Source organism: Urocitellus parryii, chromosome 1 (genome assembly GCF_045843805.1).
Source record: "Urocitellus parryii isolate mUroPar1 chromosome 1, mUroPar1.hap1, whole genome shotgun sequence".
NCBI lineage: Eukaryota > Metazoa > Chordata > Mammalia > Rodentia > Sciuridae > Urocitellus > Urocitellus parryii.
This window is the reverse complement of record NC_135531.1, coordinates 228,591,288-228,607,335: the sequence shown is the minus strand read 5'-3', so window position 1 is coordinate 228,607,335 and position 16,048 is coordinate 228,591,288. Positions and strand designations below refer to the sequence as shown.

At 36.7% G+C, this 16,048-nt stretch overlaps 1 protein-coding gene across 1 annotated transcript in view; it reads right to left on the bottom strand.

The window, feature by feature from the left end:
* Positions 1-9,321, bottom strand: part of Mtx2 (metaxin 2) — a 54,024-nt gene extending 44,703 nt beyond the window's left edge. Inside the window, exon 1 of the mRNA XM_026405629.2 lies at positions 9,094-9,321. Coding sequence (XP_026261414.1) covers positions 9,094-9,133 — 40 coding nt within the window. The 5' untranslated portion in view covers positions 9,134-9,321. The remainder of the gene's footprint in view (positions 1-9,093) is intronic.
* Positions 9,322-16,048: the final 6,727 nt, after the last annotated feature.

Genomic DNA, 16,048 nt, shown 5'->3' with positions numbered 1-16,048 from the left:
CTTCATCTTTGGAGCGTTTAAAAAATATACCTGCTTTAGCACCCCACACCCAACCTTTCCATATAATAATCCTTTGATGAGCTAGGGATGTTAACTCAATGATAGAGCGTTTGCCTAGCATACAAGAGACCCTGGAATCAATCCTCAGCACAAGAACACAACAAAAAAAGAGGGAGGGGGAGGCTTTGGTGAGAACAAAGGTGAATATATGTGCATGCATGTATGTTGGGGCAGGGGTACCACATAATGCAGACATTTTTACTTTCATAGAGTTTCAAAGATAGTTGATTTTAATGGACAATACTACATACTCCATTCATTCCCACCTCCCATCCACCCCCACCCCATTTTAGAACTTCTACTGAGTGGCGAATGGAACTAATCAGTTCCTACCTCTAATTAAGCAGGTTTAGCTAGACCCTCTATACCAGTAATATTATCTCCTTAGTTACTGTAGCAGCTTGTATTTCTTAAAAATTGGCCTATAAGCCTTAGAACCTTACCACTTCCACATCAAGAAATGAAATCTAATTCTCCCCTTGAATCTGAACAACCTTATAACTACTGTCACCAACAATTTGATAGCAGTAACACTACATGACATCCAAGACTAGGTCATAAAATGTGATGTAACTTTTATCTTTCTAGCTTGGACACTTGCCTCTAGAGAACTGAATCACCACATAAAAAGTCTGACTATTCTGAGGCCACCAAGATATGAGGACTCAAGACCAGGTAAAGAGAGAAGACTTGTATAGGCATTCTACAGCCTCAGCTGAAGTCCTACCCAGAATCAACTGTCAGACATGTATCCAGTCCTCACTGGATCATTTCTTTGGATCTTCCAGCTGAGGACCCAGACATCCTAAGGTAGAGGTAAACTTCTTTCCTGTGCCTCATCTGAATTACTGACCTATGGGATCCCTGAATATAATAAAATGGCTGTTCTGCACCCTTAAATTTGGAGTGGTTTGTTAAACTCCAGTGGTAACTTAACAATTAAGAGTTTTGATAGTTACTGTTAGTCACACACTTATCATAAAGATAAAATTAAATGCCGATTCATCTAAAGCCATAGAATTCCCTGTTCATCTAAATCAATTACCAAACTCTTGACCACATTATGTTTATAAATTCCATTTTGATGATTTAGACATGATTTAGACATTTCTATTTCCCCTCCAGTTTCATTTTACTAATCCATTACCTTTAAATGGTAGAGCATTTGCCTAGCATACAAGAGACCCCTGGAATCAATCCTCAGCACAAGAACACAACAAAAAATTACTTTCCTGAAATCTTTTATCTATCTCCAACTTCTTTCCCAAATCACTATAATTCCTTGGCCTCTAGTCTTCAGAATTTGGTACAGAGCAACTATAATGCCTTACTTATAGCATTAAAATCTGGTCTGAATGGTAGTTGCCACATTACTCAGGGAGTAAAGAAAAAAAATAGAATCCATTATGATTTAATGACTATCTTAATTCAAATCTTACCACATCTTTTCATAAAAGGCAGACCAATAAAGCCAATTACCTATGATACAAAGATAATCCAAAACAGTAAATAAAATACAAATATTTGTCTTTAATTTGTATTCCATAGCTTTTAAAACAGATCTCCCTTTTTAAATATTTGTTAATACTAAAATAAAATAACTTTATATTTTCCTAACAGTCACCAAATAACAGTATGGGAAAATAAGTATAAAATACATGGCAAGAAGAAAATCTCTCTGGGGAGTATACAGGTTAATTTTAGTGGTCAATTTGACTGGATCAAGAATATTGAGAATTGGTAAAGCATTATTTCTGGATGTGCCTGTGAGGGTGTTTCTAGAGAAGACTGGTGTTTGAGTCTAAGCACTGAGTAAGGAGGATCTGCCTTCAAAGTAGGCAGGCACCATCCAATCAGCTGGAGGGCCAGATAAAATAAAAAGGCAGGAGAAAGTCAGTTCATCTCCTCCCCCACCCCCACCAACTCTAATACCCACACTGCCCTTCTTTCTCCTGGAGCTGGGTCCTGTTTCCTTCACCTTCAGACTGAAGTTGTGTTACAACATGGGCTACCGTGATTCTGAGGCCTTGAGACTGAGCCACATTATCAGCACTCCAGGGTCTATACCTTGCAGACAGACTACAAGACACCTCAACCTCCAAAATCACATGAGCCAATAACCTGAATAACTCCTTCTGGAAAACCCTTGTTAATAAAGAAAGAAACCAGCCCAAGAACTCAGGAGGCTGAGACAGGAGATCACAAGTTCAAGTCCAGCCTCAGCAACTCAGCAAGGTCCTAAGCTACTTAGCAAGACCCTGTATTGAAATTAAAAGGGCTGGGGATGTAGTTCAGTAGTAAAGCACTCCTGGGTTCAATCCCCAGTGCCAAAAGAGAGAGAGAAAATAGTTAAAGAATAATTCAAAAACTCAAGAAGAAAGACTAATTACCAGTTAATCTAATGTAACTAGTTCTCATCACTAGCCAAATTAGAATCTTAACTGATGAATAGTAACAATAACAATGATAACAATATATAATTGCAAGCACAGCAACTTTTATTTTTGTTGTTTCTTACTGACATAACATTATTTTTCTAAATTCATAAAATAAACAAGTTAGAAACATTACTTATAATTCACAAGGCCAAAACTTTTTCTGATAAGGACTAATGATCAAAAACAAAGGAGGTTAACAAAAGTTCTGATCATTAGTCAGCTGCCAATATTACTTTACAGAAACAAATACTTAGGTAACGATGTCCTCTTCATGTTAAACAAATGACACAACTTATTATAAAGTTCTAATCAGTGCTCTAGGTTGACCAAGTAAAGAAATATAATACATGAGGGGAAATTCCATTGTATCTAAGAATAATGTATCCATTCAGATAAACATAACCACCAAAAGTCTTATTTTTAAATCCAAAATTTCTTTGGCTTATACAATTTCTTAGGATAAAAATATATAATCAGCACAAAAACACTGCTAAGTAAACAAGTACAATGAAATGCATTTTATGGTTTCTATTTTGCTAACACGGTCAGAGTTAATGGGAATTGTCATGATAAAATGATTGTTTTTATGAAAAGAACCTTCTTTATTACTAACCAATCAAATTTCATTTTTATTACTGATGTAAAAAAGTTCAAACCCATGATTCATTTAGAGCATACAAAAATAAGAAAAGTGTTCAAGAACAGAGTAGAGGATCATTTGCAAAGCAATAAAAAATTAAAGTGCACATTTCTCTTACTGGTAAGGCAAATGCTTCTCTTCTGCATATAAATGTCTATAACTAAATTGCTGATATTGTAACTTTTGTCTTTAAACAAAAATGACTGCCTAAATTTTCAAGATCTCATCATCTCTATTTGCAATCTTCAGTCTATCTAATAACTAACTGCTGATAAGATATTTTTTAAATGTTTGAAAATGTTAAGTACTTTGACATTTTCTTTCAAATATGCGAGACTTGAAATAACATTAATAACTCAAAAGTCTACACAGAAGTAAAACTGACAAATTTTCCAGGGGATTGTCATCAAAATCTTTTAAGTTTAAATCTAAAACTCATGAATTTGGGGTATAGCTCAGAGGTAGAACACTTGCCTAGTATGCATGAGACCCTGGATTTGAGCCTCAGCACCAGAAGGGGGCAGGGACTAAAAACAAACACAAAACACAGTAACAAATATTTGCCCAAATTTCAAAAGATTAGTAAATTACAGTGTGATGAATTAACTGATATGTTTAAAACACAGCAAAGCTAGCCAGGGACAATGGTGCATGCCTCTAATTATAGTGACCATGAGGCTGAGGCAGGAGAATGCCAAGTTCAAGACCAGCCTGGCAACTTAGTGAGAACCTATTTCAAAATAAAAACAAAAAGAGGACTTGGGATATATCTCACTGGTGGAACATCCCTGGATTCAATCCCCAGTACTATAAAATAATAATAATAATAAGAAGAAGAAGAAGAAGAAGAAGTATCTAGATACATAGATAACACTTGCAAGGTTCTGGTTAAGTACTAATTCAGAAAAGATGATATAGGAATAAATAAAAATATGAATACTCTGCATATTTCCTGCTATGCAAAATAGTAATGGAATCTCAGACACTGGAAAGTAATATCTTCAAAAGACCCCTTTACTACAATGTAAAAAAGCTTTGGGGCAATAATGGAAAGTTTTATGTATTAAGCATTTATTATGTATCACCTTATACAAGGTGATTAATATGTAAGATATTCCTTATACAAATGAGGAAACTGAGGACTAGAAAGGCCTACCCAACATCATAGAACAAGAAGTAAAGCTGAGTTTAGAACTGTTTCCTCCTAAAACTTTGTTACCTAACCTTTACACTCTAATATCTAACTGAACTTCAATTTTCTTAACTATAATAACACCTATCTAATAATATTAAATTGCTAATATTAGCAATCATGAAAATAAATCATTTGGCACTGTACCTTAAAAAAAAAAAAGAAAGGTTACTCTTATTATTAGTAACCAGCTATGTCTAATTAGTTGCCTCTATTACAACCTATACCAAGATTCAATTTTATAATAAAGATAAATATGGCTGAAGCACATCAAATACAAAATCATGAAATAAATATCCTATAGTAATTTATTATCAGAGGATAAATTATAAGATCAACTTTAGTAACTGCAATAACTGTAGATGTTTCATCTTATTGAAATGAATTGTTTCCTACTTACAAATAACTTCTAAAAGCTTTACAGAAATTTCGTCTATACACAGGAAGTTAGAGGCAAAACCAAGAAGAAAAACAATGATAGGAAAGCAGCTAAAAATATTCATGAACATTTATTAGGTACTTCCTATGTGCCAAACACAGTGCCTAGTATTTTAGATATTTCTTCACCTTATCTTAAAAAAAAAAAAAAAAACATATACTATTTACCATTTTACAAGAGAAAACTAGGCTTAAAAAGGAAAGTACTTTGTCCAAGGTCATAGAGCAAGTAGCTGCATAAGAACCCAGGTCTTTGACGGTGTAATACCAGAGGCTCAGGAGGTGAAGGCAGGAGGATCTGGAGTTCAAAGTCAGCCTCAGCAAAAGCGAGGCACTAGGCAACTCAGCGAGACCCTGTCTCTAAATAGAATACAAAAAATAGGGCTAGGGATGTTGCTCAGTGATTGAGTGTCCCTGAGTTCAATCCCCAGTATGCCCCCCAAAATTTAAAAAAAAAAAATTTAATTTAAAAATAAAGCTCCATCAACAAAAAAAAAAAAAAAAAAGGCATGACTCTCACTGTATGATCCACCAGGAATACAAAAGGTAAAGGAAGTACTGGGCAAGGTGGCACACACATGTAATCCCAGCAGCTCGGGAGGCTAAGGCAGGAGGATCACCAAGTTCAAGGCCAGCCTCAGCAACTTAGTAATGCCCTAAGTAATCTAGTGAGATTCTGTCTCAAAATAAAAATTTAAAAAGGCTGGAGATGTGCTCAGTAGTTAAGCACCCCTGGGTTCAATCCCTGGGACCAAAAAATTAAAAAAAAGGTAAAGGAAGTGATTGATATTACAGTAGATTTTTCAGTATCTCTCTCCTCTTGTGCATATCTGCTGGTCTTGTGAAATCCTAATACCTAGAGCCACTCCTGGCAAAAGGATGGACAAGTCAGGCCTGTCAATCACAATACTCCACCCTTTTGGCCAGTGACTGCTCCAGAAATGGTCATGAAATCCAAATGGGGTTACTCAATCCTCCCCTAGGACATATTCATACCCAACTGACTATAAAAAAAAAAAATTAAAAAGACAGAAACTCATTTACTGGAAAAGCTTGCCATTTAGAAAAACAAAGCAGGTGAAAGTCTAAATTATACAGGTTACTCATAAAAAATTTTTTAAGACAATTCAATATCCATTTTTATCCTCCTTTTAAAATTCTAAACTCAGCCTATCATCATCAGGAGAGCCAAACTATTCAATCAAAATCAAAATTTACCATTCCTTTCCATATTGCATAGCTAGCTAAGAGAACAATTCAAATTCTTCTTCCACTTTAAGAAATTTATCCCAAAAAACTACTGGATATTAAGTAGGAATTTAGGGATGTCAATACAGTAGAAGCAATGTAGAAGAAAAATGCTTCCAGAGTATAGGACAAGGAGATAAGTCATCATGTCCCTGTTTATGATATAGTTCCATTACCACGGTTAACTCCTACCATAAATGGCTCATCACCATAGTAACTTCATGAACTTTTTGTGTGCAATGAGCACATTTAAAAAATCTATTCTTTTAGCAATTTTGAAATACACATTAACTGTGGTCATCGTGCAATACAATGGAGCTCCAAAACTTATCCTTCCAGTCTAAATATAGTCTTTGATCAACATCTCTTCTTTCACTATCCCATACCCCACCCCTTCCCCACTTCTTTTGTACTGTTTCTACAAGAACATTTTTACATTTCAGATATAAGTGAGATCATACAGTAATTGTCTTTCTGTGCTTATCTTATTTCACTTAACATAAGATCCTACACTTCCATCCATGTTATCACAAATGGTGGAAGCACTTCCTTTATTAAGGCTGTATAGTATTCCATTGTATATATAAATCATGTATTTTGATACTGGGGATTGAACCCAGAGCCTCACACATTAATAGGCAAGCACAGTACCACTGAGCTACATTCCCAGTCTCAACAAATCACATTTTCTTTATCCAGTCATCTGATGATGGACATTCGGGTTGCTTCCATATCTTGCCTATTACAATGGCTTTACAATGATCATGAGAGTAAATATATCTCTTCATCATACCAATTTCAATTCCTCTGGATAGACACTCAGAAGTGTGAATGCTAGATGAGTACCATAATTTCATATATATTTAGGACATTTCTAGTTTTTGCTATTATCAATAGTGCTACAATTAGTACTAGTATATATTTCTTTATGTACTGGTCCTCATTTTTCCATTATAGAAATCCCTATAAGGGGATTTCTGGGTAAGAGGATGACATTTTAATAAATACTGCTATATTAAGTTCCTAAACAGTAATAATTTAGACTCACCAATAATTTCAGGGTAACTGTTTTTTCCATGCTCTTGTCAAGATTAGAAATTATCATACTCATTTCTGTTCATCCAACTAGGTGAGAATATTATCTATTAATGATGGTTAATCTATTCATTATCTACTTGCAATTCCCCTTTTGTGAAATGCCTGTTCATGTCCCTTGCCTTAATTCTGTTTTTTCCCCTCCAATTAATTGCTTTTTTCTTAATTTGTATGATTACGTCTTAAACTTATGATGTCTTTCATTATGCAAAGCTCTTAAAACTTTTCTACAACGAACTCTGCCAATTTTTTCTCTTATGGAATCTGGATTCTGTATCCTGCTTAGGTCTCTTCCATTAACCAATATTTTCTAAATAATCTCCTGTATTTTCTCCTACTATTTTCTTCCAATTATTTTACTACAATTTGATTTGTGTTGCTATTTTACATTTAAATCTCTAATCCATCTGAAATTTATTCATGTGGTGCTATCACTTAGGAGCTGTTCCAACATCATTTATTGAACTATCCATCTTTAAATGCTTCCTCCTAGAGTAATAAATCCCTATAAACAGCTTAAAATGGCAGGCAAAATTCCTAGCAATTCTTAAACTTCACTAATTGAGGCAGAATTTCAAACTTACTAAAAATTTATTCAAAAACATTAATCATTTTCTCTTTAAAATAAAATCACACAGATGGAATGATGTCACATGCCTGTAATCTCAGCTACTTGGGAGGCTGAGTCAGGAGGATTACAAATTCAAGGTCAGCCTGAGCAACTGAGGGAAACCAGGTCTCCAAGTAAAAGGGAATGTAGCTCAGTGATGGAGTGCCCCTGGATTTGATCCTTAATAGCAGGGGGTGGTCACATATTGGGTACATACACACAGTATATCAATATCAGCATACACTATAAAATGATTTGATGTAATAGCAATCCAAGTCACTGATCTAACTATATGAGCCAGATTTTTTATTTTTAAACCTAAGTGGCAAAAATAAAATAATTATGGCTTGAAATCTCAAGATTGATCATTGATTCATGCCATAGATATTTTAACAGGGGTTTGGGATTCAATGGAGATCAAAGTAAGTCTGATCCCTGCTTTCATGAAATTCACCATGGCTACTTCTCTCTTCTTCTAGAAAAAAAAAAATGCATTCATTTTAACTGGAAAAGGAAAAAAGAAATAGATATTCACACAAATGCAGTGAAAAACATTTTGGCAAAGTATAACGCATTCTTACTTTCCATTTCCAAAATATTACTTTTTTATTCCAAATGTATTATTTATCCTGGTGACTGTCTCATTTATTATTCTTAAATGGAAAACACTAAAGTTTACTCCATTAACTTACACCTAGATACACATATGTCTAGTCTCCTTACTAGTCTCTCTCTTAATATTTAATTTCTTTCAACACAATAAATAAAAATCCTCCGTAAGAAAACAAATATTATAAACTTATTGACAGCAGTCAAGATTGGTCCAACAAATCAAAGGTATTGCTTTAAAGTACATGTAGATTTAAAGATATTTCAATGAACCTCAGACTTAATAAACGGTAGTATTGTGTCGGTGGAAGAGCAACCTGGGGGCACCTCAATGACAAGAGGTAACAAGGACAACTCACTGACAGTCACTTAAAATTTGTGGTCCCACGACCTAAGAGACCGCCCCCACTCTTAAACTGAAGCCCTGGGGCAACCAGGCCTGTGGCCACGCCCCCCAACTTAACAGCAGCCCAGGGCCTCCTCCACACACCCCGGCCGCTCCCAAAGGACTGGGGAGGGGGACAAAGCACCGCCCTGGGAAAGCAGACGGACTCCTGCCCCTGCGGAGTGACCTTGGCCCCAGTGCCCTCCTCAGTTTTCTCATCGGTAAAGGGAGACTAGTATTCGGTGGATGCCTCCATTCCCGGACCGAGGTTCAGCATCCAACTCCACAAGGATGGAGCTTTTCCAGTCCGATATCCCACGTAACTCCCCGCACCTGCCCCGCGCCGCCCCCGCCTCGGTCCCGGGCCACGCGTGCTACCTGCGATCTGGGAGACGAAAGCTTCCGCCACTAGAGACATGTCGGCTGGGCAGCTCCGCGAGCGGGTGCCTGCTCCCCGCGTGCGTTAGCGAACTCCGGTACAACCCCGGCGGCTCCGGCAGCTAACAAGCCTAACCTGGCTGAGGCGCAGACTCGTTAAGCCCACCCAGCAACTGCAGCCGCGGCAGCCAGACCCCCCCAAGGTTACCGCCAGGCCGGGCCAGGAACTTCCGGTGCAGCTGACAGGGGCGCGCTAGCACTTCCGCCCGCCCCGCCCCCGTGCCCTTCTAGCCCGCGCGCGCGGGCCAGGCTGCCCCACATTCCAGGCCTCTGCCCGGTGGGTGCAAAGCGGGCCCAGCGTCTGACTCGCCTGCTAGCTGGGGGATGGGACGGAGGACCCCGGAGGCTCATCAGTGTCCTTTCTTTAAGCAACGATTTTGTTAAGCAAGTAATAACATTTATAGGCTCCCACTAGACAGCAGGCTCTTCAAAAAGTGTATGATTTATATTTATTTCGTCCTCTCAACAACCCATCAAGATGATATTGTTATCGCCATGTTAAGGATAAGGAAACAAGCTTAGAGAGTTTAAACTGCCTGCTCAGGGACTGCCCAGAAACCAAATGAATTCCCTCTATTCCACTCAACTGCCGGGTTGATTGGTCCATGGACAGAAATTAGTGTTAATTATTTCTTTATTCAAATATGCTTCCCTGAAAGAAGGATGTTTAAGCAGCTCCTAATCTGAAAGTGTGGTGCTTCGACTCAACACACCCAAGATGAGTCTCAGCTTGGAGAGTAAGGTGCTTTGGTTTCACAGGCTTCTCACCTCTTAAAGAGTGAGGTGGGCAGGAGAAGGAGGGAACACTAAATCCCATAAGTGAATCCTTCCCCGTAGCCTAACCACTTCTTAAATTATACATACACTATTGGCAAAAAATCATACATGCTACAGATTTAGAAACATAATTTTACAAGTGGAGCAGACTTCAGAAATCATCTGTTGAGCCAAAACCCCCTTTCACTGATGAAAAACAGGTTCAGAGAGGTGAGGTGACTCATTTTAAAACACACAATAAATCAAAGAGTCAGATAGGTTACTAAGTTTGTACAAAGGAAACCTGGTGTTCTAAGAATTAGAATTACTATCCATGACATTGAGAAAGCTATCTCCTTCCTTTGTATCCATATATCTCTGAACCTCTATTACAGCTTATTCTTCATATTTCTGTTTTATTAACTAGTATATTAGTTTTCCAAAATTGCCATACAGATTACCACAAACTGGATGGCTTAAAACCACAGATATTTATTCCCCCAGTTCTAGAAGCCTGAATTCTGCAATCAAGCTATTAGTAGGACCATCCTTTCTCTCAAGGTTCTAAGGAGGAATCCTTCTCTGATTCTTAATTGTTTCTGGGGATTGCCAGCACTTCTTAACTTACAAACTCATTTCTCTGCCTCTGGACTCCATCATCACATATCATTCTCCCTATGTGTCTATGTGCCCAAATTTCCCCTTCTTATAAAGGCACCAGACGTTATATTAAGGGAGACTCTAATAGAGTGTGACTTCATTTAACATTGATTAAAACAAAGAACCTATTTTCAGGAAAGGCTGCATTCACAAGCTTTTTCCCTCCTGAGACTAAAAGACCCAACCAGAACAATTTCAAAGGAGGAAAGATGTATTTAAGGGTTCATGATTTCAGAGGTCAAAATGAGACAGAACATCATGGCAGAAGGGTGTAGCAGAGGGAAGCAGCTCACATGGCACCAGGAAGCAGAGAGAAATAAACTCCACTCTCCAGATATAATATGTATACCCCATAGCCAAGCCCCCAATGAACTACTTCCTCCAGCCACACCCAACCTGCCTTTGGTTACCACTCAGTTAATCCCATCTGGGACTAATTCACTAATTAGGTTAAGGTTGCAAACCAATCATTTCTCCTCCAAAACTTCTTGCATTATCTCACATAAGAGCTTTTCAGAGACACCTAACATCCAAACCACAACACACAGACACCAGGGGTTAGGATATAAACATATCTTAAAGGAGGACAATTCTACCCACTACGTTGGATAATAAAATTTTTAAGAATAAGTCATCAATATTTGTATCCCCTCAGCAATAAACATACTTATTAAACTAAATTTACATTTACCCAATAAACACAAAAGTGTCTTAAAAAGCAGTATCTTGAGCTAGGGGTATAACTCAATGGAAGAGCACTTGGCTAGCATGTGTGAGACAATGGGCTCAACCCCCAACACTTCAGGGGGCAGAAAAAGGAGAATCTTCTCTCTGGCTGAAATTCAGAATTAACAAGGAGCTATAGATGGATAGAAACACAAGATAGTGGGTTGTTGTGTTGAAGGAGGTAACACTAATAGTGAAGAGTATGTGATACCCAATTTCCGCCTCATCCTGTTGGTGATGTTGACCAGGAGAAATGAGCTCCCAGTGTTTTGATGTCAATCAAAAGAAAAAAATTTAGTTTCTGTCTAATCTGTGCACTGTGAAAAATTATGTATAACTGTGAAAATATAGATCTGTCATCACTTCAAGTTCTACTAGCAATTATTTGTCACCTTTATAAAGCTGAAAATACAATGTTTTGACCACTTTTTGATATGCTGCATGTCATAAAGGCTGAGTGAAAACTTAAGCCAAAGTAAAGAGCCCTGAAGATTGTACCATGGAAACCAAGACCAAACAAGTCCAAGGAGTAGAAATGACCCCCAAAGTGGAAGACAGTGGCAAGATCCAGGAACTGGGCAAACATGCAAAAGAAACAAAACAAGATTGAGGCAAAATAGAATGTGTCCTCATGATTCAGGTGAAGCATTCATGGCTTGATGCATGGTACATGAATGAACCAGGCTGGCTCAACAGTAGTGGGTTGGGGCTAATACCAACCTTTGCTATTTTAGCAAGTGACTTTGTCTGTTAGGGGGCTAATACAGAATACCTTAGACTGAGTCATTTATAAACAACAAATTTATTGCTTCTGAAAGCTGGAAAGTCCAAGATCAAGGTACCAACTGATTTAGTGTCTGGTGAAGGGTGCATTCCACATATATGGTTCCTGCTACATATCCTTGTACAGCACAAGGGCAAAAAGGAAAGTAGCTCCCTCTTGCCACTTTAAATGGCACCATCCTATACACAAGGGTGGAACCTTCCTGACCTAATCACTTCCCAAATGCCCCACCTCTTAATACTGGCATATTGTTCATTACACTTCAACATATGGATTTAGAGAGAAACACCAATATTTGACCACAGCAGTAAGCTTTTTAGCAAAAAAACAAACAGATCTGCTGGGGGCATTGTCTATACTCAACTCTTTCTTCATTGCAGCCAGGAAAGCAGATCATCAGCACCATATGGATTTACTTTTTTTCCCTGACTGACAGGTTCTTTTGCTTCCCACACAGGCAAATTCAGACTGGAAAAAAATCTGTAATGTGGGAGGTCTTTATTACTAAAAATTAAGTCCAATAAAATGCAGATGTCCTGACGGTGCCCACAAACAAGCTGTCTTTGTAATAAAGAGCCAACTGGAGAAAATATATTTATACATCTATATTAAAACAACTGGCAGATTTCAAACTGAAGATCTGTTTAAGATCACTACAATTAAGGGAAATACAAGAAAACCAGCCGCTGGAATTTTTTAAGAATGAGGTTGTAAAGCAAAAGTGCTAGGGAATCCACATAATACTAAAAGAATAATCACACAATTAATTAAAATAAAATATTAATTCATGACATTAACAATCTTATTGTTTGCCCTAATAAAACCACTTTTCTTACAAAACTGTCATAAGATATTTTGATGTCCCTAGTCTAGATTTTAATGTTACTGTATTAAATAGTAAAAAAAAAAAGTCTTTATGAATATATACTTTACTAAATTAAAATAGCATGGCATTTTATCTGCATTTCAATTTTTGTCTGACACAATGTTAATATTTTAATGTAAATACTGTAATTTTTAAAAGATCTCTGCAAGAGAAACTTTTGCCTAGGACTCCTTCAAAATTATATTTTTTTATTTGACAATGATATAGTAAGGTCAGGCTTTTAAATCAAGTTAGCCCTTTTTTGCACCATCAACAGAATTAACTGTAGTTAATTCACTTAACCCGAATAGAATATAGTTAAACACACTAAGGTAATCACATTATGCCCCAGAACTTTCTGTCCATTTGTTATCAATCTTTACCTATTTAAAAATAGTGGAATGGTAGACAACTACAAACAACCTAGTATTTGGGATTTATAGGAAAAAAAATATTTTTGTTGTAGTTGTTATTGTTGGCACTGGGGATTGAAACCCAGATCTGCTTTACCACTGAACTACATCTTCAGTCCTTTTTATTTTTTTTTTTGTTGTTGTGAGACAGCATCTCTCAAGGTTTCTGAGGCTGTCCTCCAACTTGTCATCCTCCCGCCTCAGCCTTCTCAATCCCTGGGGTTACAGGCATGTGCCACCATATTCAGTCAAAAAAATTTTTTAGAGGATACAGAAATTTGGCAGTTATTTATCCTTATATCTCTCAACTCCTTTCCTCCCTTTTCAAATTTCTAAGAAATCACAACCAAGGACTATTACATTCTTGCCCTGTTTTTCACTTTCTGTATTTTAGGTTAATACACTATCACATAAACTACAGCATATTTAACTGCACTTTGAGAAATATCCACATTAATGATTATTGTGAACTAAGAATTTTCAAATATTCTGATTTTTCAAAAGATATTAAAATGCTAATTTCCAAAATATTTTTCCAAATGGGCCTATCTGTTGCTCACTTTCAAAACTTATTATTAGGGGCTGGGTTTGTTTACCATATCTACTGACTGTGCTCTTCCCTGGGAGAGATAATGTCTTATCTACAGTCACAACAACTGTATTAGTGTACTTTCGTGGTTACAAGTTATAAAAACACCTAGCTGAAGCGAGTATAAGTGTATTGTATAACTGTGGTAGAAAAGATATTGGGGTAATTCTCAGATCTAAATGAAGAGCTCTGGGAACCAGCTTGGCGCACCAGCTCTCTGTCTCTCTACCTCTCATCTCTATACAGCTTTGTTCATTTTAACTGAAGACACACGTTCTCCCAAGTGGCAGGAAAAAGGCTGCCAGCAACACCAACTTGACATCTGCCCAGCTTGGCAAGCCCAAGAGTAAAGAGGATTTCTCTTCTGATTTCCACATATTAATCCCAGGGAAGAATTATAATTGTCATGTTTGATGTTGGATGTTCTCATCCCTAAATTCAATACTCAGTCCTAGCAAATGGATCAGAGTGACCAGGACCAGAGGGCAGTGGTGAAAGGATGGACCCTGTCACAAGAAGGAAACTAGGAGGAAATTCTCCAAGCAGTCAAAATCATGGTATCATTGTGCACAGTAAGAATAAAGAATGCTATACCAATAAAAAAAAAAAAAAAAAAAAAACTTTATATAAGAATCTAATAAAATTTTTGACAAAATTCTAAAAAAAAAAAAAAAAAAAAAAAAAAAAAAAAAAGAATGCTATACCACACTTACCACTTCTTTTAAAACTTAGACAAGTCTCTTAAGCTATTTAATATTTTTCATTTCCATAAAGGGAGTAGTAAGATATAATGATGCCTTAATTGCAGCTTCTTGGGCTGGGGAGAGGGAGAGGAATTCAGATATTGTGCTAACTTAAAACAGAGCTGAGGACCCCTCCATTAGAATTACTATATAAAACTACTATATAATTGCATTGAGCTAACTCAATTCTAAATCACCTCAGCAGTGAACTTACAGGTTTTCACACAAAACAAACACACGTCACACAATTGTCTTATCCTTCTAGACCTGGCTAACAAGAACATATTTATTCTAAAGCTATAATTAACATGTTTGAAGTCTATATATCAGCATGGAAATGTGAATGATGAAATGGTATATTAAAACTGCAGAATACAAATGTATTTTATTGAGAATGCAGCTATGTTAAAATATGTATAAGAAAAAAAGTTGGGTGAGATTTCTCAAGTGTGATGAAATTGTTGTTATCCAGGGGAAGTGAGATTTCAATTTTCTTTTTTCTATCTTCTGAGCTTTCTGTAATATTTTTTAATTCCACTTTCACCAATTTGGAAAAAAAATGTACATCTTAAGTAGAACTTTTTAAAAGGTGAATAATATGGAGACAGCTCTTCATCCAGGTCTTGTATCATATAGGTCTCATTAATTATATTGCTGAGAGCTACCTTAAACCAGCTTCTCATTCCATGGAAGAGCTTTACTACTACAGTAATAATGAGAGAAGAACATGTGCAGACAAAACAACCTACAAAATACATTACCTTTTAGTTACCTGTCCTTAGTTAAGAATGTCTACAGATGGGCAAGACTCATCTTGATGTATAACTTCTATTGTTGAATACTGAGTAATGTGTCCAAGAGAGAGAAACTGACAAACTTTGTGAGCCAGTTAATTTTAAATCTTATCTGAGTGTCATATTTTACTGTATCACCCTTAAAAAAAGCTGAAGGAATAGCTTACAATGATTAAGGAATCTTAAATTAATTTACACATGTGTGTCACAAACAACTGGTAAAGAGGCCTAAAACACCAGAAATTGGAAAATATTCCTGAGCACTTTGAGACACTTTGAGGATAAAGATCATATGATGAAGACATGATCACCTCTGAGGTAAAGCCAGCACTTTGAAGGTAATACTGAAAACTGTGACCATCATCATTTTTCTTTACCTCCTTTTCAAATCAGAATCTATATAAGAACATGGAATTCATTCACTCATTGGTTCATCCATTCATTAGGTAACTACTGGATCCCACTTTAGAATTCTGGGCCCTCAAGTAGACCCTGGATATACTATAGTGAACAAAATTCAATGTATGTTCTCCAGGAGCTTATAATCTAATCAATAAGATGGACA